This window comes from Peromyscus maniculatus, chromosome 9 (assembly GCF_049852395.1).
Source record: "Peromyscus maniculatus bairdii isolate BWxNUB_F1_BW_parent chromosome 9, HU_Pman_BW_mat_3.1, whole genome shotgun sequence".
NCBI classification, from domain to species: Eukaryota; Metazoa; Chordata; class Mammalia; order Rodentia; family Cricetidae; genus Peromyscus; species Peromyscus maniculatus.
The window spans coordinates 41,966,385-41,990,729 of record NC_134860.1 but is presented as its reverse complement, the minus strand read 5'-3'; the positions used below and the strand labels follow the sequence as shown (position 1 = coordinate 41,990,729).

Here is a 24,345-nt window from a genome sequence, read left to right as displayed (position 1 = left end):
AGAGAAAGCTGAGAGGTCAGAGCTCAGACCTAAAATTTTACCTCCTGCAGTGTTCCTACCTCCCCAAAAGAGAGCTACTTTCTGTATGTCTGTCTTTAAATAGTCTTTCTGTTCTGCCTTCTCATTGGTTGCAAACCCAAACACATGACTGCCTTGTCACTGCCTGTAAGTACAGCCCTCCAGGTCTTAAAGGCGTATGTCTCCAATGATGGCTGTATCCCTGAACACACAGAGATCTACCTAGCTCTTCTACCAAGTGCTGGGATTAAACGCGTGCACCGCCGCCACCACCACCATGCCCTTGCTGTGGCTCTAATAGCTCTGACCCCTGGGCAACTTTATTTATTAACATACAATTAAAATCACATTTCAGTACAAATAAAATGTCACCGTATTTCCCCTTTTCTATTTTAATAAAAAGAAAAAAGGCAAAATGTTATAACTCACAAAAGAAAAACTATTTACAAAAGTACAATAACTATATACAATATATACAAGTAACAAATACCTAGCGATGTCTAGTTCATTTGTATTTGACAAATCAGAGAAAATAATTCCCTTATCTATCCTATTTTGGTAAGTCCAAAATGTATCTAATTCACTTTCTATCCTAATTAATCTTCAACTATAACTAACTAACTTTCAACTCTCTCAGAGACCCAAGAAGGAAATAATATTAGCTAACAAAAAAAAAAAAAAAACAGGAAGTGCATGCAAGCAACTTCAAAAAATTTGTGAGTTGACAGAAACAGCCAGCTGCCTGGACAGTCATCTGAAGTTTCTCCGCAGTGTTGGGGCATCATCTTCAGCCAATAGGCTTAGCGTATCTGGCAGACTCATTTGTGAATTAGGATGTACACAAGGTCACCAGTTCAACCTCACATTGGGTGAGAGCAGTCCCTGTACCAGAAACACCTGAATTCCACTAGTGTCATGTCATGATTCAGGATTTTAAATTCTGGAAATTGTTGACGGTTTTTTAATTCAGCTGTCCATTCTTCTTGGCTGTGTATATATGGCTTCATCTCAGCATCCCCTTCTTCTTCACATCCCTCTATTAAATGCCAGTCTACTATTGAGAGGCGTGAGCATTCAGCTGCTGTTCCATTGCACAACAGAAGCCATCGGCCCACTGCCTGTTCAGCTGCCTTTGAAGAAAAGGGCACTGTACCTTTTCTGGATTGCGAAGGCCACTTCGGGGATGGGGCCATATTGTCCTGGCCTCAGAAGATGCCTTTTGATAAAGCCATAACCACACTTGTTTTGGCAACAATCAGTAGTCCTTTGTTTCTTGTCCTGTCCGTCCATTTTGTCCTGTTGATTCGAGGATACTTTGTTGTCCAGTGGCTAACTTTTGCCACAATGAGATTTAACTCCATATGCAGTTTCTTCAATGCCCATATTTTCTCGGAATTAGATTGGTACTGCCAGGAGCCGACATGTCTCAAAAAAGAAAAATGTCTAAGTTATTAAAACATTTTAAATGGCATATTCTCTAGATCTCTGAAGGGTTTGAAGATGACCTGTCTCAAATATATCTGCTCAATTTTTAAAACACATCTAATATGACTACAAGTTTTATTGCAATGTCTAGCTACTAACTTTCATTTCTTTATATCCTAATAGTTGGTAATAAAAACATTCAAGGATCAGAAAATTACATTACATTGTTAAATGAATGGTATAAATACAATTAGAAATATACATACAGCATTTTCTGACAATATCTATTTCAAATTTGTATACAATATAAAACAATCCAATCCAATGTAAAGTATTTAAAACTAGTAATTGTCTTTTTCTTTTCTTTCTTTTTTTAAACAAGAAACTTAAATCTAATCTCCTTTGTTTAGCCTTTTTCCTAACCCTTGACAACAACTTGTAACAGACCCCCCTAAACAATGAAAATTATCCCAGATCCAAAACCCATTAAAAAGACCAAAAAACCACCCGCCCCACACCACCTCTTTGGGAATGTGGGCTTCGTATTCTTAATATTGCTTCCTGCTGGGTATGGGCGAAGTTATCATTATCCTGAAAGAAAAATTTTAGGTTAATTGTCAAATTCTAGGAAAGGTAACTATATCCTTCATTATCCAGTCTGTGTATAATGCCAAAGTTCAGGGTTTATCTCAAGTCCTTTCTCAAGTAGTCTTTGAGACTGGATCATCTCAGCTAGTCATCTCAAAATTGCTCTGAGCACCTTGTAGTTCAAAGCTGATCTGTAGATGATGTTTGTCAGCTTAATGATATTATTATTATCCACGTAGAATTGTTGTTGTTGTGGGGCCCCATCTTCTTTCTGGAGACTTCAGTTGATGTTAGGCCTAGCTGTGATTTCCTGCAGAAAACTGATAAGAGGCTCGAATACAAAGACATATATATATATATATATATATATATATATATATATATATGCAGCTAATTGAAGCCTTTTTTTTATTTAGTTAGTACTCTATATGACCATTCATATCTTAACAAAGTTTAAAATGTATATATGTCTATTTATATATTAATCTTGTAAATTTTGATATAAAATGTATACTTTAAGAAAAGTTTAAAGAATCAGAATAGAATCAAAGAGTTGAATTTAGTAATAGAATAGTCCCTTGATTAATTTGGCTTTTGTCCTGTCCCACAGCAGATGATGGCTCTTTTATTCTGGCATGATACAGGGAGCTTTGCAATTTCCTTTTAACAACCTGCTTGAGTTTAAAGAAGGAGAGAGCCATTCTCCAACTCCAAAGTCAGCTTTAAATTTTAATTGAACTGGGACTATTAGAAGACCAATAGTGTTAAATCTTTAGAGAAAAGCAGAAACAAACATTAAGGAAGACATAAAATTTTGTAGATAATATATACCAATACGCCGTTTCACTCTGTTTCCTAGGATAGATGATTTGTCCCTTTTCTCCAGTTGTCTCATTTGTCTTGTGTTCTTCAGATTCCTTAACCTTCATTCTCCTAAAACACAAAAACAAAAACCTTTCTCCAAGAGTAATTTTGGGGATGTTCCTTTTTGGCAAGTTAATATCTGATTAAATGAAAAGGCATGTGTTACTGGTACAATTTAGTTTAAATTGGATGTTCATGCTGGTTGATGAACTATCACCTCCTTTAATTAAGAGGTTTCTCTTGTTGAAATCAAACTTTTATCAATTTTGATGGTACCCACAGCTTATCTTCTCCTGTAGAAACAAAAGCAAAACCTCGTCCCCAATGTAATACGTACCCTGGTTTCCATTCTGAGGTCAGCACATCCTTACAGTATGTAGGCTGATTTAATTCTGTAGTTTTTTCTATTATCCAATGTCTCTCTGCAGCTGTTGTTCCTTTCTCATTGGCATTCAGAAAATTCAAAGTTAATAGAGCATTATGCAGTCTATTTCTGGGGTTTTTTGTTACCCCTTTCTGTTTATTTAGCATATCCTTTAGAGTTCTGTTTGATCTTTCTATAACTTCTTGACCTGTAGGATTATGTGGTATACCTGTAATATGCTTTATATTGTAATAAGCAAAACACTGTTTCATTTTAACAGAGACATATGATGGAGCATTGTCAGTTTTGATTTGTGCAGGTATACCCATTATGGCCATAACTTCTAGCAAATGAGTGATTACAGAATCAGCTTTTTCAGAACACAAAGCAGTTACTCATTGAAATCCTGAATAAGTATCGATGGTGTGGTGTACATATTTCAATATTTCAAATTCTGCAAAGTGGAAAACGTCCATCTGCCAGATTTCATTCCTCTGAGTACCCTTTGGATTACATCCTGCTGGTAATGGCGTTTTATTTCAGAAGGAACAAGTAGGACATTTCTTTACTATTTCTTTGTCTTGTTGCCAGGCTATGGAAAAATCATTTTATATATATATTACAATACCATTCAGTTCTACATATCAGCCATGGGTTCCCCTATTCTCCCCCCTCCCATCCCCTCCCCTTACCCCCATTCTACCCCCATTCCCACCTCCTCCAAAACAAAGCCTCCCCCGAGGACTGCAATCAACCTGGTAGACTCAGTCCAGGCAGGTCCAGTCCCTTCCTCCCAGACTGAGCCAAGTGTCCCTGCATAATCTCCAGGTATCAAACAGCCAACTCATGCAATGAGCACAGGACTTGGTCCCACTGCCTAGTTGCCTCCCAAACTGATCAAGCCAATCAACTGTCTCACCTATTCAGAGGGCCTGATCCAGCTGGGGGCCCCTCAGCCTTTGGTTCATAGTTCATGTGTTTCCATTCATTTGGCTAATTTTTTTTCAATAATTGAGTAGAACCGAAATTTATTATAAGCCACAGTCGTCCTAGGGACCTCCATGATATATATATATATATATATATATATATATATATATATATATATATATATATATATATATATATATATATATATATATATGTATATATACTCTATGGTTCTATGGGTTGTGGTCTGATTGTTCTTTATTTTATATCTGGAATCCACCTATGAGTGAATACATACCATGACTGTCTTTCTGGATTTGGGTTACCTCACTCAGGATGATTTTTTCTAGTTCCATCCATTTGCCTGCAAATTTCATGTTTTCATTGTTTTTCTCTGCTGAGTAGTACTCCATTGTGCATATGTACCACATTCTTTCCATCCATTCTTCTGTTGATGGGCATCTCGGTTGTTTCCAGGTTCTGGCTATTACAAATAGTGCTGCTATGAACATAGCTGAGCATGTATCTTTATGGTATGAATCAGCATTCCTTGGGTATATACCCAAGAGTGGGATGGCTGGGTCTTGAGGTAGTTTGATTCCTAATTTTCTGTTAGGAAATTTTTTATGTATCACTTCCAATGGCTGTTGTACAAAATATTGGTATAGAGTTGGGCTATTAAACATTCCCTGTGGGAGCACCTTCCATTGAAATCTTTTAACCGGTTGAGAATTATTATAAGTAGGCACTGTGAAAGCAAATCTTTCTCTGTATTTTTCTTGTAAGGGTATTGAAAAGAAAGAGTCTTTTAAATCAATAACTATGAGAGGCCATCATTTTGGTAACAGAGTAGGCATAGGCATTCCAGATTGTAGAGAGTCCATTGGTTGAATTACTTTGTTAATTGCTCTAAGGTCTGTTACCATTCTCCATTTACCAGATTTCTTTTTAATAACAAATACAGGAGAATTCCAAGGGCTGGTTGATTCTTCAATATGCTGAGCATTTAACTGTTCTTCTACCAGCTCTTCTAAACCCTGGAGTTTCTCTGTTGTTAAAGGCCATTGCTGGACCCATACAGGCTTGTCTGTTAACCATTTTAAAGGTAGAGCTGTTGGTGCCTTTGGAAGATCATCAGGTGTTGTGCCCTGTTCTTGTATAATATGGATGGCTGGTGACCACTCAAAATAATGCCTTCTAATATTTCTCTCAGAAACATGTGCTAGTTTATGATTTGTTTCTGAGATTGGAGGGATGTTAATCTGAGTATTCCATTGTTGCAACAAGTCTCAAACCCACAGGTTCATAGCTATGTTAGCCACATATGGTTTTAATTTTCTTCTCTGTCCTTCTGGACCTATACATTCCAGCCATCTTGCACTCTGTTTCACCTGAGATAATGTCCCAATTCCAAGCAGTTGAACATTTACCTCCTGAAGAGGCCAAGTTGAATGCCAAAATTCTGGTGCAATTATGATAACGTCCGCACCTGTGTCTACCAGACCAGACAACAAAACACCATTTATTTTTATCGTTAATTTTGGTCTTTGTTCATTAATAGAAGTTTGCCAAAGTTTTTTTTTATGTTTTCTCCTGAATTTTCTATTCTCTCTGTTTCTTCATCCTGACCAGCATGATTTATTCCAATAGGCATTTGGTTATTTAATTGCTCTGAGCAGGGGTTTCCTCTATGACTGCAGGAAAGGTTTGAACTGGATTTGCTATGGGGGCCTGCATGAGGCCCCTCTGGGAGATTCCTGAAGACTGAGGCAAAAAATTACCCTGTCTGTCCTTTGTTGATCTACATTTGTTGGTCCAGTGTTTTCCCTTACCACACCTTCTGCTTACTCCAGAAGGAAGGGGCATTCTGTTGCCATTGTTCCTTGAAGAAACATTGTTTCTAGGAATGACCTGTTTACAGTCCCTCTTCAAATGTCCTTGCTTTCCACATCCAAAACATCTAACATTCCTCAAATCTTTTGAAATTGCTTCTTCTACCCTCATATCATCATGCTCATGAGCCTCAACATTAACTGTGTCTCAAATCCAATTGTCTAAAGGTGCAGATCTTGCCTTTAACGGCCTGATTATTCTTTTGCATGCTGTATTTGCATTCTCAAAGGCCAAATATTCAATTATTATCTTACTAGCTTCTGAATCTGAGACCATTTTCTTTACTGTTGAAGCCAGTCTTTGTAAAAAAAATCTGTGAAAGATTCTTTTAGGCCTTGCATAACCTTTGTAACTGACTCAGTTTTTTTCCTGATTCCTCAACTCTGTCCCATGCAAGGGACACAAGCCTGCCATTCGACATAAAATTAGGGTTTGAACATCATATAAACATTGTGTTTGTACTGAAGCATATTGGCCTCCTCCAATAAGCTGATCCTGGCAAACTTGTATTCCTTTATCCCTCCATTGTTTTTCTATGTTTTTATCTTCATCCTTGAACCAAGTTAGAAATTGAAGCCTCTGGCTGGGTTCCAGAACAGCTTGCGCCAGCTCCTGCCAGTCCTGTGGTACAATCCTATTATATGTTGACCAAGAGTTTAACATTTGCTTTACATATGGGGAATGCATGCCATAAGATACTATTGCCTCCTTAAACCTCTTTAAATCCAACATTTCAATTGGAGCCCAAATATTTTGTGTAGTCATTTAATCAGGCAACTGCTGTAAGGTTACAGGATAAATTAAGGGTGACTGTGTGAAAACAGGCATTCTTTCTGTAACCTTATGATCTAAACTTGCAACAACTTCACTGTTAATTTATTCTGTCTGAATTTTTACAGGTTTAACAAGTTTTTCTAAAGCTGTCACCCTTGCACTTAAATCGACTATCTTTTTTAAATAACAAAATGAGGATAAGCATAGTGATAAACTGCATAACAATACTAATCTTCTCATATAGTTGTTCCACTGTCAGACTGCCTAAAATTTCAAACAAAACCCAATTTTCTTCCAATGTACACATAAAACGTATTTTTTTTAATGTGGAAAAATATTTTCTTTTAAATAGTTTCCTTTAAAATATCTGAGCCAGGCAGTGGTGGCGCACGCCTTTAATCCCAGTACTCGGGAGGCAGAGCCAGGTGGATCTCTGTGAGCTCAAGGCCAGCCTGGACTACCAAGTGAGTTCCAGGAAAGGCGCAAAGCTACACAGAGAAACCCTGTCTCAAAATACCAAAAATAAATAAATAAATAAATAAATAAATAAATAAATAAATAAATAAATAAATAAAAATATCTGATATGTTGTGACTTACCAAATCTGTGTAGAACAGTAGAAATCTGAGCAAATTTCAAAACAGCCACCTAGTGTCCTATGTGTGAATCCAGAGAAAGAGGGGGGGAGGAGAGAGAGAGAGAGAGAGAGAGAGAGAGAGAGAGAGAGAGAGAGAGAGAGAGAGAGAATAAAGCATAGTGGCCTAAAGCTTAAATCCAGCCACGTGTTCCCTCTTTCCCCGAGTCAAAGCTTGGCTCTGGCTTCTTTAACCTCCCTCCATGTGTATTGGCTTTACAGGCAGGGGCCCTGTTTAGCAGGACAGGCCTGAGTTGTTTCCAGCACCGGCTTTAAGCAAGCAGCTCACAGTTAGTACGGCCTGAAACCAACCAGAACTGGGCCGGAGCTAGGGATCCGGCCGCTCAGACTAGGGAGCCAGCCCCAAGCGGTTTTTAATGGATTCTTGACAAGTTGAGCACCAGAAGTATTTTCTATCTGTTTCTCCCACCTCTAAATTTCTAAGTAATATTTACTAATGTTCCTACTGAAGAGTATTCTGGGGAAATATGGGGTAATGAGTAGCCTCCCCATAGGATGGGAAGGGCCAACTATTGTCAGTGTTTATAAATGAGCTTTCAACTCCTCATGGGTGAAGTAGTGAAAAGATTCTAATGAAGCAGAAAGAAATCTATAGCTTTGGAAGGAGGAGGAGCTGAATGGCTTCCCCTGTGTCACAGCAGAGATTCCTGGAAAGAAACATCAGCTTCTGGTCAGTTCATGAAGAATTAGCAAGGAAGCAAAGGCTGTGCCCCATGACATCAGCAGTCTCTTCTCTGGAATTCTACTGTATCCTGGAGAGCTCTTGGAATCCCCTGTGATGTCACTAGTGTTGTAGCAACACCACGTGAGCTTAGGACATTAGTTCAGTGCTGTAAGGTTCACCTACAGAGATGTGGTCAAGACTGAGGCGTCTAGTTGAGAGAGAGAATACACAGCATGGAGAGACCAGAGTGAGGAAGAAAGAAGCAGGCCCTATGTCTCACTGGACAACATGGAGAAATCTCTGGACCTGGGGAAGACGCAGTGAGTTCAGGAGGGGCTGGGTAGCTATCTGGATGTGATGGTGTTGAGCCTTCCATTGCTAGGGCTAACAACTGGGAACTTGTGGAAAGAAATAGGCCTATCCTGCTCTGGGTTCCTAAGGAGCAGACCCAGATCTAGGATCCATGATGGTTAGTTTGGCAGATTCAGGAATTGACAAGGCTTTACCTGCTTTGCTCTGTACCATCTGCTTTCACTCTGAGTGGGGAGGAGGCACAGAGAAAGTAATGAGATTTCTGTACCATAACTGTGTTCCCTCCCCCACACACTGGAGTCCTTTAGTTGTGTGCCAGTAATAATAGGGGAAGGAGGGTGCCCTGGCAAAGCCTGAAATTCTCATACTTTACATCACAGCCACTAGCAGGGCAGGATCCACCAAGTGCTGCTGTCTTCAAATGATCCCTGTGGTTTCTTAGTTACCAACTGCTGATGGCACACAGTTCTGCAGTTCAGCCTGTTAGATTCAGTGAACCTGGAGTGAGACTGTCCCCTTCCTGCCAGCTCTGGGTGTCTTGGACTTTCAGTGAGGATGGCTTTGTGAATCTGATGACCATGTTCTGCCCCTGAATGCCCTCCCCATTAACATGAGAGTCTGAAACAAAGAGCAAGTGAGGTGGGCATCCATCCACTACCTGAGTGTGACAGTAGCAATTTTCTCCTGGTTTTTCAAAGCACTTGGCTGAGGGCTCCAAAGCTACAGAGCATTCTCTGTAGCTGTGAATAAGCTTTAGAAGGATGTCCCCTGGGTCACATTGTCTAGGGAGAGAGAGGAACCCTGCTGACTTCTGAGACACCCACCTCCCTATAGAGAGATTGGAGAACTGACATCCACAGAGGGGGAGACTCAAGTCTTGTCTTTGCGGAATTGCTAGGACAAAGACTCATCTGTCAGTTACTTCCTGAGCATCCTTCAGTGGGTCAGGTTTGACTGAGATGAGGTAATGCCTAGGGAAGTACTATGCTTTGACTTCTAGACTAGTAAATTAATGAGATACTTAACTTTGTCTAACTTGATTGTCAGGGTAATATAACATCTGAATGGACATAGTTTACCTCACATCACTCCTGTATTCTTGGGTCCACCAAGTACCTTCCAGAGACACAGTCCAGTCTTCTGATAATTTGCCATCCAGGCTGAACATGGTGCTAGCTCATTTCAGTGCTGCCAGGAAATTGACAAGTGTGATGTGCGGCTCTGGAAAAGTCTAGAGTAAAGGACCCCTCATATGTCTCCTGTGTCCTTTGTCTGCCCTTCCCATGCTCCCATGAGTATTCTTTAAGCTGGTTGTGCCCCCTTCCTTTGTCTTCATAGATGGCTCCAGATCAAGAAATTAGTCTCTGTGTAGCACTAGGTGAAGCAACATAGCAGTGACACACTACATATTGTCCCCATGACTGTGACCCATTTGTCCTTTCATATCTGTGTCTGGCCTCTCACTAGCCATTCATCTTTCCTGACACTTGAGTGCAGGAATGGACCATCACTCTTCCTAGGAGTGTTTGCTCTTGTGTCTCAGGGATCACCTGGAGAGTCCCAGTTCTTACTATCCACCCTGACATGTCACTAACTGATTACACATTTGCTAATATTGTGTTGGCTTGAATTTATTGTGCTGATTCAGGGAAATATTTCTCATTAACTAAGGGACATTTCTTTGTTCTGACAGGACACCCACAAACTCCTACCATATCCATATATTGTAAAAAGCCTTGTGAATACTGCACAATGTTCTTGTTGACATCAGAGGATCAACCTTTCCTTCTCACCATTCTGACTTAATTCCCTAGCAACATTTTTTCTCATATTATTGATTACAGATATCAAGAAGGGCAAAATCATTGCCTGAGATGTATTTTGAAGTGAGTCTTCAACTTCCCATACATGAAGTAGTGAAAATATTCTAATGAAACAGAAAGAGATCTCTGGCTTTGTAAGGAGGAGGTGCTGCAGGTCTTCCCTTTTGTTTCTGGGAAGGCTGCTGGGAAGGGCAACATGGCTTTTGATGAACTGCAGAAGAGCTAGTTAGTGGAAAAGTGAGGACTGCCGGGGGTGACCCTAATCATCCCTTCCATGGAGATTCTATTCTATCATGGAGAGTGCTTGGTGTTCTCTGTGATGTCACCAGTGTTGTGGCAACACCAATGACTGTGGGTTATTCCTTCAGTTCCCATGGACATGTTGGCAAGACTGAGCAGGCTGCTTGGGAGAAAGAATGGAGAACATGGAGAGACCAGAGAGAGGCAGAAGGAAGCTGGCCTTTAGTCTCAGTGTAAAACCTGGAAAAATAAATGGTTCTGGGAAAGGCACAGTAAGTCCAGAGCAAGGGACAAGAGGCTTCCTGGAGGAGGTGAACTTGAGCTGATATTTCTAGTAGTGTAGCTCAGCAGCTGGCAGTTTCTGGGTAGTAATGGGTGAGTCCAGCTTTTCTGGCTTTCTAAAGAGCAGACCCAGAGTCAAGAGTTTCTAAAGGTTAGTTTAGGAGAGCCATGATTTGTCCAGTTTGCAGCTGCTTTTTCTGGGAATTCCTTCAATTCCTTCTGACTGATAAAGAGGATTGGGAGAAAAAAATGGACCACTGAGCTGTCCCACTCTGGGTAGGGCATTGCTGCACTTCTCCTGGCCCTTGCCATTCAAGAATACAAGTTAATTTGTCTTTATCTACCTGCAGGGACTACTGGAGAGGCACCATCCCAGCTCTCCACCTTTACTGAGCAGGAGCAGGAGCAAGAAATGAGAAAAATCGAAAAACTCACCATTCGCTTGCATGACATGGAATGTGAGAGAAACGAACTTCGTGGTATCCTAGCCAATTATACTTGCAAGGATTTGAACAACAGGTAGTCATTATGCACAGTTCTCTGCTGACCTTCTTGAAACCACAGTATCAATCCCAGGTTTCCTGAGGAACAGAAGGCTGAAATTCCAGGGTGTCCTGCTGCCTAAACTAGTTTTGATGAGTTCCTTTGAGATGCAGACTTGGAACCCGGGGAGGAATGAGATAGGGACGCAGGCTGTTCTGCTTCTTCCAAATGAAAAGAAGAATGTGTGGCCTCAATTGCACTCTTGGGATACAGATGGTAGTGAGTGAACCCTCAACATGTACTTCAAGAGACCTTGACAGATGTTAGCTTGTAGGAGATGCTAGGTGCTGTGTGTTTGTGGAGAGTCTTTGTACTTGACCAGCAGATGATTGTGTGTGAAAGCTCATGAAAGCAGCTGGAGGGCCCTGGTTTATTCATTCAACTAAGGGTGTGGCCAGAAGCTCCCCTCTGGTCTTCTTATACTCTGTGGCAATGCCACATTTCAACATCTTGGGCATCCTGATTTCATAAGGTGTGTGTGTGTGTGTGTGTGTGTGTGTGTGTGTGTGTGTGTGTGTGTGTGTGTGTGTGTGTTGCACAATCCTTAGAGCATTGGGGCTGTGAAAGGGTCTGAGGATTTAACATGGGTCCAGGTGATGGCACTGGTGAAGCAAGGGAACTTCACTTTGAGCATCAAACCTCCTAGTCACTCTGCTCACCTTTTTAGAACATAATAATCACGTGCAGTTTTTAAAACCATCCTGAAATTGGGGCTCCTCCAGGGAAATACTAATTGTTTGCTCTGGGTCTCTGTGTAGCTATTGGCACCCAGGAATGAGAATCTCTGTTCCAGAGATAGGAGAAATGTTACCATAGGTTTCTTGTGTTTCCAGATATGTGGCACAGATTCCTGGCAACTTCTTAGAGCACTTATTTATAGCTCCATTCCCACTCTGGGTGCTCATGAACTGGATCCCTCACCTTAAACCTTCTGGCTGTTATGTTCTCAGCACAGGATAGAATGTTTAATAAGCACCAGGAAGTCCCAGTGTTTAAATTCCAGGCTGTGGCATCTACTGTGCTGGAGTAGTCCATGACACAGCCTTATTTATGTGATCCTTGTTGCCTGTGTTCATGGCGTTCCTTTTTCCTGGGGCCATGCCCTACAACAGGCTGAACTTTGAAACAGAGATGCTTGAAATGGAACACAAGCAGGTGATGTCAGCTCTCCAGAAAATACCATTGGAGATGAGTGAAGCCTTGGACAAGTGCAAGGGGCTGATGGAGGAGACTGAATACTTTAGGTAAGTGCCCAATAGCTTGGGAGGGACTGATTCTGCCCTTCTTTGTCCTTGACTCAAAGTGAGGGCTCTGGTTCTAGCCTGTGTGCCTCTGAGACAATAGCCTGCCTTGTGGCCCTTCAGTTTTTGCCTCTTGGACTCAATTTTGCTAAGTGTGAACAAACACTGAGGCCATCCTATTATTGTCCTGCCCAACTCAGGAGACCTAAGACAGAAAAAATGGTTTGCACCATGAAGGGAATTTCTGGCAGCCCAGATTCTCTGGGCACTGGCAGGGTCTTCACAGATCTGGTTTGGCTAGGATCTGTAGAGAGAAGTTATTCCTATTGGAACTTCTGCCCTCATTCAGAGTGTGTTTTGCCTCTACCTGCTGATACTTTCCCAAATCAGGAACAGTTAAGCACAGGTGTGGACTGCACCCTGTTCTCAGAGGGACAAGATTCCTTTTGGTACCTGCATTTTCAGAAGTTGTTTGAATTTGTCTGCAATTTGGCTATTCTCTGGATTTAGCCTGCATTTAAGTGATGCTGGCTGGTCTACTGAGAGCTCCATTCTTGTTCTGTTGACCTCAGACTTTTCATGGTTCGTGGTAATTTGAGGTAGGATGGCAAATGGAAACTCACTGTGGCTCACCATGTTTTGGTGATTGTTTAGTTACCTCAATGGCCAGATCCTACCAGAGTGTAATCAGCTAAGGAACAAGGTCCATCTGTTGAGACATCAGAACATGCTGTTGTGGAAGGAGCAGATTGAAGAACATGAGACCTGTGAGAAGTTGATGAAGCTCTTGAAGGAGGCCCATGAGAAGATGTGTGACCCCTGTGCTGAGCAGCAGCAGGTAGGCTGAGGCAGTGGGGGCAGACTGCCCAACTGTCAAACCATAAAATAAAAACACCCATGTAAGCACCCACCCACCCATCCAGAATCCATTTCTGTGATCATTCACAAGTCTTCCTGTAGATACTAGCTGATTGGAAATCAAGCCCTCCTGGTCTGCTGAAATTGCAGTACATTCAGAGAGATGGGTCTGTGAGATACCACACACCTACATGTCATTATATTAGAATCTCTCATGCAGGGAGCTACTTGTAGAATATCACAGAGCTCTCATTGATTAGGTCAGTGGCCTGTGGCTCATTTGCATTCTGGGGTCATGTGAGATCATAAGTAGGAAGCAGCTTGCAAGGACTAGAGCCCTAGACAATGCCAAGTGAATGTTTTTCATTGTCAACTTTTGGGGTGGCAAGTGGACTTGTCCTTTCTTCCTGCATTCCATTTTGTTCTCTTTCTTTAGCTTAATTCTTGGGTCACACTCTCAGAAGCTGAGTATCAGCTTGTCAGCCCTGTTTTCTGTGAGTGGTGCTGGGCAGTTCTCCCATCCTGGAGTTTCCAGTCTGGAGCTGACTGAATGACCATCGATGTGGGAGGACTTTGACAGCTTGAGGGTTGGGGTGACAGGTTTAAGGCTTGAAGAGGACATTTTATCCAATCACCTCAACATAGTTTGACTAAGCTGTGTGCTCTCCTCTAGGCGTTTTTAGTCCCCAGAGGATGGATAGATCTGTTGTAGGCCTCTTTGGAAACACTGATGTGCATAATCTAAATTCATCTGTTCACTCAATATGATGTCCTCTTCTTTTTTTCTGCTTGCTTTTGATTCCTGTTGTCTGTGTGTGATCGTTACAGGTGTATGTAAATGGGTATATAGACCGGTGTGTTCAAAGACTACATAATGAAATCCCATATTGTCATCTGTTGCTTACTCTCTTGTTTCCTTGAACCAACGTCATTCACTGAACATCAAATTATCTGTTTGGGCTATTCGCACTGGCCAGGACTCTGGATCTCCTGTTCTTCAATGGGTCCTTCTGTCTTGTTTTGTCTCATCTAATTGTCACAAGTTTCAATTGCTCAGCAAGAAAAAGGAGGGAGTAGTTTCTCCTGTGTTTATACACTTTTATTGCTTTGGTATACATGTGTTCTTTAATAAATAACAAAATCAAACAACACACCTATTTTAAAAATAAAAACTAGACTTCTTCCTTTTCACTACACAGAGCTAACACAAAGGAAATGTTTTGTTTGTCTCATTGGCTTCACAACACGGAATCAAACAGTGCATCTCCTCGCTGATATTGTGTTACTGACTATATCATGTGCATGGCTGTGTCTCAGTACAGATTCCCTCTCATAGTTGTGCAGAGTGCTGGGTTCCTGAAAAGCACTGCAGGTGATGTCACTGGCCTCCTTCTGACAGACATTGGGTCTGAATTCATCATATGCACTGTCATGTGTTGAAAACCTCCTGGGTGTTGACCATGGGTCACTCTCTTTCACTTGAGCTATTCAGGTATTCTCAGAGGAGCTAGGCTAAGTGTAGTGAAGAGAATATGATTAATTAACTAGCAACCTGTGCAATATGTACATTTGGGGATATATAAAGTTCATGGAAGGAAAAGTAAGTGCAGGCCATGGTAGCAGAGCCTGACTGAGTCTAAGAGCCTTGTACACAGCAGAGAAGTCCCATGGCCTCCCCTTGCAGCAGAAAAGGTTTTTGCTGCAAGACAGAAGTCCTCTCGTAGCCATCTAAGGTTCCGGAAGTATGTGTGTGTGTGTGTGTGTGTGTGTGTGTGTGTGTGTGTGTGTGTGTGTATGCATGTGTGTATGCGTGTGCATCTGTGTGTGCGTGCATGTGCCAGTGCACACATTTCTGTCCATCTGTGTGGGTGAGCCTCTCTCTGTGTGTGAATGCAGGCTATTATTTGGACATTAGTGTTCCCTTGGTTTCTGTATATAACCTTCTGTGGGTGACAGGTGTTTGTGTGCCCATATTTCCTGTCTGTGTAGGGGTAAATGCTTGTGTGTGTGTTGGGAGTATGGGCAGTATGGGTGCTTAAAAGCACTAGTGTGTATGAATGTGTAAACTCATGTGTGTGTTTTTCTATGAAATTACTCAATATATTTTCAATGATGATGGAGACCAACTAACTTTATTGAGAAAGTACTGTGCCTATCTCTCATGCCCACTGTGTTCATTTCTCATCCAACAAAAGTTAATCTTCTTCTCAATAGTATTCCTGGTGATTTCTCCTTGTATTAGAATTGGCAGGGGAACTGAACATGTTAGTGCATTACAGTGGGCTTGTATGGGTGCATAAATCTACTTGTGTATGTGTGTGCATGAGAGTGAGAATTCTCCCCTGAGAACACAATCTTCTAATGAACAGGAGCAAGAAAGCCTGGATGAAAGACTGAAGGACCTGCTGAATCAGAAGGAGCTGGTCACCCAGCAAAGGGACTTGGCAGAAAAGCTGCAACATCACTTCAGTGTCTATGAGATGAGGTAGGAGCCCAAACTGGGAGGAGTAGTTAGAACGATGGAGGTCACCTGTACCTGCATCTCTGTCCTTTTTTGGAATCTCCCCATCTGGATGGCTCTCATCCACAGGCAGTGAAAGACCACCTCAGGGTATTGTGCTCACCCTGTTAACAAGAATTTCTCCAGGAAACACTATGCTTTAGCCTTATGTTTCTGAGGAGTGTGTACCCCTTATTCCCTTCTGAGATCTCTGGTATCTTCTCAGAGTACCCTGTGTCTCCCCACAAATCTCCCTATGGTAGTCCTCAACCTAGCAGGAGGAAGGTTAGTTTTGAAGGACAGTGTGTGCTCTTGTTACTTAATTTTCCTTCCAGAACATCACCTTTAAGGAGAAGTTCCTACTTTTGGGTAGATCTGCATGCAGCACACTCCTGCTGATTATAAGCTCTCTGCAGTGTGCATCTGTCTCCTGAGAAAAGATTTTTCTGGACATAAGATTATTTAGGGGTTCAGGTGTTGAACTCAGGTAGGTCTTTGTTCTGTAGGAATAATCAGAACCTTCACTGCTTTTATTTTGTAGGCTCTCTAGAGGGACTACATTCAGTTTCCCAGGTTGCTCATTCACCTGGTATCTAATCAGGGCCATGTACAGCTGCCCTGCACTGTCACTCAGACCTTGAAAACCTGTTATGTTTTTCTCAAAATATTGTATCTAGACAACTGGAGAAATGTGTGGATTTTTTTTTGTCCAGCACTGTGTAGTTCTCAGTTTGTCTTGTAGCAGATTTTAAAACACAGAATAAAATCCAGGCTAAGGTGCACTCTGACACTACTATTGATTACAGCTGGTTCAGGCTCAACAGCTGACACAGCAGGTCCCCACCAGGCCTGTTCCCTAACTGCCTTCCTCCTCTAGGTCAGAAAATCTCCAGCATGACCTGGAACATGTCACAGCCCAGAATGAGAGCCTCCTGCAGACAGAGCAGCTGCAGCAGGAGCAGGAAGTATCACAGGCAAGTGAGCCACCACTGCATTCCAACCCGTGTAACCATGGCATTCATGGGGACTGGGGGCTCTTGACATTGGCTTCCAGTGTGAATAGGCCCTGATTTTGTCTAGCCTGTGACCCAGCCAGGCTGCCTCTGGGACTGATTGCCTTTCCTTCTCACACAACAGCTTTGAGAAAACTGAGGAGGCCAAAGAAGCCACAGACCACTTGAACCCATGGCGTTCTCCACCCTAGGATGGAAGCCTCCTCAGAAGAATACACATTACAAAGTCCCATGGGGCATGGCTATACTTACTTTGAAAAGGCCTTTTACATTTGCGACTGCCTTCCTACCATGTGTCCAAGGCCAGCCACAGGCTGTTGACTGTGCGTCAAAGTGTTGCATGATCAACCTAACCCTTTAATCTTTTAATTTAGCAAGCTGCTTAGCATAATTTTTTGTTTGTTGTTTTGTTCGGTTTTGTTAGCTTTGGGTTTTTTTGGTTTTCTTTGTTATGGTTTAAGGTTTTGAATTCATTTGTTCTTTCTTTGGTTCTTGTTGTTTGGTATTTTGATAAAATTATTTACTGGTTATATTGTGTGCCTATAATCCATTATTGGGTAAAATGATTGTATCTTTATTAAGAAAAATGTGATTCCACACTCTTTACTCTTAAGACCTAAAATGTGGTCATATACACAATGGAGTACTACTCAGCAGAGAAAAACAATGACATCATGAAGTTTGCAGGCAAATGGATGGATCTAGAAAAAAATCATCCTGACTGAGGTAACCCAAACTCAGAAAGACAAACATGGTATGTACTCACTCATAGGTGGGTACTAGATGTAAAACAAAGAATTCTAGACTGCTACTAACAACTCCAAGGAGGCTCTGTAGAAAACAGGACCCCAAGAAGGACACAGGGATCGCCCAACAACAGAGAAATGAATGAAATCTACATGAACAACATGGATGTGAATAGGGATAATGAAGGGCAAGGGTCAAAGGAAAGAGAGCTTAGGGGATCAGGAGATCCCAGCTGGATCAAGAACAGAGAGAGAGAACAAGGAATAAAAGACCATGATTAATGAAGATCACATGAGAATAGGGAGAAGCAAAGTGCTAGAGAGGGTCCCAGAAATCAACAAAGATACCCCCACAATAGACTACTGGCAATGGTCAAGAGACAGCCCAAACTCACCTACTCTGGTGATAGGATGGCCAAATACCCTAATTGTCATGCTAGAAATCCCATCCAATGACTGAGGGAACCAGATGAAGAAATCCACGGCCAGGCCCCAGGTTGAGCTCCAGGAGTACAATTGACAAGAAAGAGGAGGGTTTGTATGAGTGAGAATTGTTGAGACCAAGGTTGAAAAAAACACAGTGACAAATAGCCAAGCGAATGGAAACTCATGAACTATGAACCAATATCTGAGGAACCCCCAACTGGATCAGGCCCTCTGGATAAGTGAGGCAGTTGATTAGCTTCATCTGTTTGGGAGGCATCCAGGCAGTGGGACTGGCTCCTGTCCTCAGTGCATGAGCTGGCTGTTTGGAACTTCGGGCTTATACAGGGACACTTGGCTCAGGCTAGGAGGAGAGGACTGGACCTGTCTGGACTGAATCTACCAGGTTGAACTCAATCCTCAGGGGAGTCTTTGCCCTGGAGGAGATGGGATTGGAGGGGTGACCTGGAGGGAAGGGGAGGGAGGTGCGGGAGGTAGAAGAACAAGGGAATCCGTGGCTGATATGTAAAATTAAAATAAATTATAAAATAAAAAAAGACCTATTTCTCTGGTCAGCATTGCTTTGGCTTCAAAGTTTGTCTAGCTTGTGTGCCTGCCAGGCTGCTCCATATATGATGGTCTTTCCTTCTCTGAGGGCAGGTCTCGAGGGAAATCTAAGGAGGCCAAAGAAGTCCCAGACATCTTTATCACATGACATTCTTCAGCCTTAGGGTTAAGGCCCCCTCAGATGAAGACACCCATTTTAGCTGTGATTTCACTAGTGAGACAAATACCAAGTGACCTCCAGGTGATCCAGTCCCCATCAGATCCATGCGTCTGTTGCTCAGTACTTCTGAAGAAAAGAAAGCATCACCAATGAGCTTGAGACACAGAAAACCTGAGACAGGAGTTACTGAGAACCCTGACATTCAGCAGAATGTGGCTTCTGTGAGGGGTACTACAACATGGAGGGTAGAGATGTTGATGAGCAAGACTTTTTCTATCCATTTAATGTCGATGTCTTTGGCAAGCTACTTAGCCCTCCTTATGTGATGGGAAATCTGTCATAGATTATCTTGAGGTCAAGTTCTTCTAGACAGACAGTTTCCAACTCTTCACTCTTAATATCATGTGTGATGTTTTCATCTTGTAACTCCAGAACCTCCTTTAACACCAGAACTCTGTGTGCCCATCTTAGGTTACATAGTGAGTTCCCAGCCAAGACAGGGATACACAGGGCTTTGCATGTAGATAGTGTTGCCAATTCAGTGTATACCCAATTCTTTTTTTTTTCCACTTATAAGAGTTTATTAGAGATAAAGGGATAGAGAGTGCACAGGCCTGTGGGAGAGACACGTGCATGGAGAAGAAAAGAGGAGAGGAGAGAGAAGAGAGAACCAGGAATATGGCGCTCCACTTTGAAAACCAGTTTGGGGCATGGCCAGGTCACGTCACTACTCCACACGTATGCGTAGATCACATGGTCACGTTGCGTGCTTATGTGGCCATGTAACATCACGGTTCCTGGTCACGCGAGACACCTTGACCTGGAAATGGCTATCTGGACTTGGAATTGGCTAGGGGGAAGTGTCTGCCTGGTATATGTGACCATGGGGGCGTGTTGTGAACCCTTCATTCCCGACTCTTTCCTTTTAAAAAAAGAAAAAAAATTGTGGTTGACTGGGTATGGGGGTGACGTTTCTCTCAAAGACTGCTTCCAGCTGAATAGTGGGCGTTGGTTGGCTCTTGGGGGGATGAGGGGTATCTTGTGAAGTCCGGGGATGATAGTGGAGGTCCTGGAATGACATTCTGCCGTCTCCTCGTTCTGCAGCTGTCCATCTGTGCTGTGGTTGGGGACCTCCTGTGCTGTGGCTGGGGACCTTCTGTTTGACAAGATACTGTTGACATAGAAACAGCTTAGAGAGAAAGAATCATTATTATTTTATTTTGGAGTTGGCATTTGTCTGAGGTAGATCTGGCCTGCCCAGAAAGAGGCATGTGACATTTACCTGAGGTAGATCTGGTCTTAGTACTCTGCTTAATTTCTATCTGAGACAAGCCTCATTAGAGGTAGTTCATTTAAGGCACCTGTTTTCCTTAGGCAAGCCTTGCTGGAGGTAGTTCATTTAAGGCACCTGTTTTCCTTATTAGCACTTAGGAAACACAGGTGATCAGTTGCTGAGTATTGAACAATGATAGATTGTTGTATTACATTATTCCTTACCGCCTGAATATTTTTGATGGTCCTTTTTGCCTCCGTCTCTGTGTGGCCCTGGTTGGGAAAGGAAGGGGTGATACCTTATTCCTCTGGAATTGGTGACAAGGCAGTGGATCCTGATGTCCTCTGGAGCTTGAGAGTGAGAGGCCCTGTTTGTTTCACTGTATATGAAGAGGGATTTTTCTGGGATGGAGGTGAGATAAAAGGTTTTAGGTGAGACAGGTGGACCCAGTGAGGAAACCCTTCGAGTTTAGCAGCTGTAGGAGTTACAAGAATTACTTTGAAGGGTCCCTGCCACTTACGGGAAAGGGGTAAAGGGCGCTGGCCTGGAGGAAAGAGAAGAACCTGATCCCCAATGTGTATCGGAGATGGGCAAGGATTGTCACATGGCTGAGGCAGTGAACAGTCCGCATAGCTCCATAGAATAGACCTTAGGTGACATAAAAGAGGAGTTAACAGGCTATCTGGAACAGTTGGAGGCTTGGAAAAAAGACCTGGTGTTAGAACTGGTCTGAGGAAATATTTAAGTTTTCCTGATGGTGGGCATATGGGTAAAATCGAGCTGTAGCCCTGGGGAGGTTGGAAGCCTCCAGCATGGCCATTATATGGCCTGAGTTAGATACGGATCCCCCTTTTGATGTGAGAAGTCCATGCTCCCTCCAAATAGCATCGTGGGACAGGAGGATATGAAAAGCATATTTGGAGTCTGTAGAATTAGTGGCTAGGAGGAGAAGTAGGAGAGCTGCTGGCGTGTCTGGGAGAAGGCGAATGTGTCCTACCTTAGCTAGGAGATCCCTCCCCATTAAAGGTACAGGGCAGCTTGGCACCACTAAGAATGTGTGTGAGAGAGGGATGCCTCTGAAAATACAATTAAGTGGTGGTGTCTGCTGAGGTAGATAAGCCTGTCCCCCAACCCCGACAATAAAGGAGGTGGCATCCCAAAACTCCCAGGACTGAGTCAATGGCTCTGGTGTCCAGAAGGAAAGAAAGAGATTGCTTCCCTGCTGCATTCTGGGTTCCCTGCCATGTCTGTAGCCAAGCCTAGGTCTGCTGGAGGTCTTAGCTTGATGTACCCCTGCATCTTGGTGCCTGGGGGCAGTCAGTTGACTCTTTGTCTTTTTAGGCGGCACTTTTAACAAGGCTGTTGATGGCCTGGCAGGGCATTCAGTAACCCGTGGCCTTTTCTTCATTTAAAACAGGGACCCAACAGCTTTTGGAAGTCAGCAAGTGCCAGCACTTGGCAATTTTGTTTTCGGGCTTTTAGCTCTTCCTGGCACACCTTAAATGCCACAGATGACTCTTTTGCCTGTGGGGTCAGGAGCCTTGCTCTCCAGATGCTTAAGTTTTAGTCGGGGAGGTCTGGGGAACAAGAGATGGATTTTCGTATTTATCCTGAACTATTTACTGGTTTTAGGGCAGCCTTACGAAGGCCTGTCAGGAGACAGGTCATAAACCTATCTCTGGCTAGACAGCCACTCTGGGTGTTGTAGTCCCAGTGTGGCTCTCAGTCAGGAACCTCCTCAGCTCCTGGGGGGTGTGAAAGGTTAATTTGATGAATTTCGTCTGCATGAGTCCTAGCCTGCTCCCATACCCGCCTGAGCTCCTCAGGAAGTTATGAAAGGTGAGAATATAAGATTGAGTTATATATTGAAACTGTTTAATAAAGGAAGCAGAATTAGACGTATAAGAACCCAGCTTACTTTGTATCTGAGTGAGTTCTGTTAGAGAGAGAGGATGGAACATGAATTTTAGTTATTGGTTCCTTAGCAAGTTCTAGAGTCAGAGATTCCGGAGTCAGAGAATCCTCTGGTTTACGTACAGCTAGGAGCATATGAGCAGGAGAGAAGGAAACAAGAAGAGACAGTTTAGCATTGAGAAAGAAGAAAGCAACTCTTTCCATTTGCCTGAATGCTGACAGTGATTAGATAGCTCCCGTAAAACATCAGGATCCAAGGAGCCGCTAGGCGGCCATTTTTGTTATTTTCTAAAGCATACTTTGGCCAATTTTTTAAACATAGACGCGTTAGCTTAGAAATCTTTATGTAAGGCATTAAACTGAGAGGTTTTAAAGCTTCAACAAGACAGCCTAACGGAGAGGAAGGACTAACAGGGTTGGAAGCCTTGTTTCCCATGTCTGCAGCGGAGGCAGAAAAATAATAATAATAAAAAATAAATGTGATCTGGAGCCAAGACCTCAGGCGTCCCCAGGGTCAAGGGCTGATCCCGGGCGCAGGCTGCTCCTCGACTCATCAGCCAGAAGCAGTAGCCCCCTCCACGGTGAGGGAAAGGATTCCCCGGGAATCCAGACAGCGTTTGCCCCTTCGTCAAGGAGATGGACGTGCCGGCCTCACGTGGCTCCCAGGACGCACCAATGGCGGTGGCCCTAACGCGAGAAATATCTCAGGCTGCAGACGTAGGAGACGGCTAGAAAAGTTAGGCCTGCGATAGGGGCCGACCGTAGCCAATGAAGACTGTGGTCGGGGGTTCCCCCGTCTCAAGAATAATGTGAGGCGCCGGATGATCAACGGTCGTTCTCACAGATTCAGGAAACCGTTTACGCTGGCCGAAAAATGGGGGGGGGGGACTCACCAATTGAAGAAAGCAGTGTTGGATGCAATTTGGATGTGGCTCAGGCGAATCGAGAGCAGTCTGTCGCGTACGGAGCAGATTCCCCGGTTCGCGGGTTTCCAGGCACAGGGTCCCCGGAAGTGCCCGCTCGGTTTCGGCACCAAAATGTTAGTTATTTAGCTGCATTGTGTTCTTACCCTGCAAGGAAGTGTCACGAAACACGACAGAATCCACTTATAAGAGTTTATTAGAGATAAAGGGATAGAGAGTGCACAGGCCTGTGGGAGAGACACGTGCATGGAGAAGAAAAGAGGAGAGGAGAGAGAAGAGAGAACCAATTCTTGATGAGGGAAGCTGGTAGGCTCACTAACCCAGTTGCCACCCAGGTTCATAAACGGGGCTATAAGTTGTCCCACCCTAACACTCTCTTCATCTATGAACTGCAAGGACATGTGAATGGCCCAGATCTGCAGATCAGAGCTACAGGATCTCCATGACACAGACATCAATTCTACATCCAAGAGGAGTCCCAGTGAGGGTGGATTATTGACAGTGTAGTAGAAATCAAAGGCCAGACACTTACAAGAAAAGACGTATGGATGATAGAATGTACTGTGTCACTCACTGGGACACAATACAGATTCCTCAGCAAGATTTCTGTTTGTTTGCTTTGGTTTTGGGTTTTCCATTTTTCTTTTAAATTGTTTTATTTTAGATGGGAGTTATCACAGGCAGAGCACAGATACAAAAAAGAGGTAGTTGGAAGAGTGGGATTGGGATGCATGATGTGAAACCAACAGAGAATCAATAAAACATTAAATAAAAACAAATTAAAAAACCAGAGCTATCTTCCTCTGATTTTCTTGAAATATAGCTTCAGTGATAACAACATAATACACAGAGTGAATTCAAAGATAAGTTGGGACATTTTCTTTTTGCTGCTGTTGGCCTTAATGATGCATTAGTACAACTGTTTTTTAACGATTTATTTCTTTTATTCATATGTATGGGTGTAATATATCTGATTGCAATTCCACAAGAGGCCAGAAGAGGGCATCAAATTGTACCTGAACTGGAGTTAAAGTGGCTTTTTAGCTGCCGTGTTGGTTCTTTGGGAGAGAAACAATTACTCAAAGTAAAGGAGCCATCTCTCCAGGCCCTGCACTTGACTTTTGTCCTTCTAGCCATGTGTGGTATATTAGTTGGAATGGATCAGCCCAAACCAAAGAGAAATTTCAGGAGTTCGGTAGGGACAAATATATGATTTAGGCATGGTAATTGTCTTAGAATGCCATGCATTCATGCAAGGTCTTCATGGGTTCAGGATCCTGCTCCAGCACAACTTATTGTCAGGGTTATAACAGATCTCTCACATCTCATCCTGATTGACAATGTAGATTAGG

The 24,345-nt window shown here is 42.9% G+C and overlaps 1 protein-coding gene across 1 annotated transcript; it reads left to right on the top strand.

Annotated features, from left to right (window-relative positions):
- The first annotated feature begins 9,638 nt into the window (after positions 1-9,638).
- LOC107399809 (disks large homolog 5-like) lies at positions 9,639-17,514 on the top strand. Its single transcript, XM_076544804.1, has 6 exons — positions 9,639-11,351; positions 12,488-12,619; positions 13,271-13,454; positions 15,844-15,959; positions 16,852-16,948; positions 17,112-17,514. The coding sequence occupies exons 1-6, from the start codon at positions 11,245-11,247 to the stop codon at positions 17,115-17,117; spliced, it is 642 nt and encodes a 213-aa protein (XP_076400919.1). The 5' UTR covers positions 9,639-11,244; the 3' UTR covers positions 17,118-17,514.
- The last annotated feature ends 6,831 nt before the right edge of the window (positions 17,515-24,345 follow it).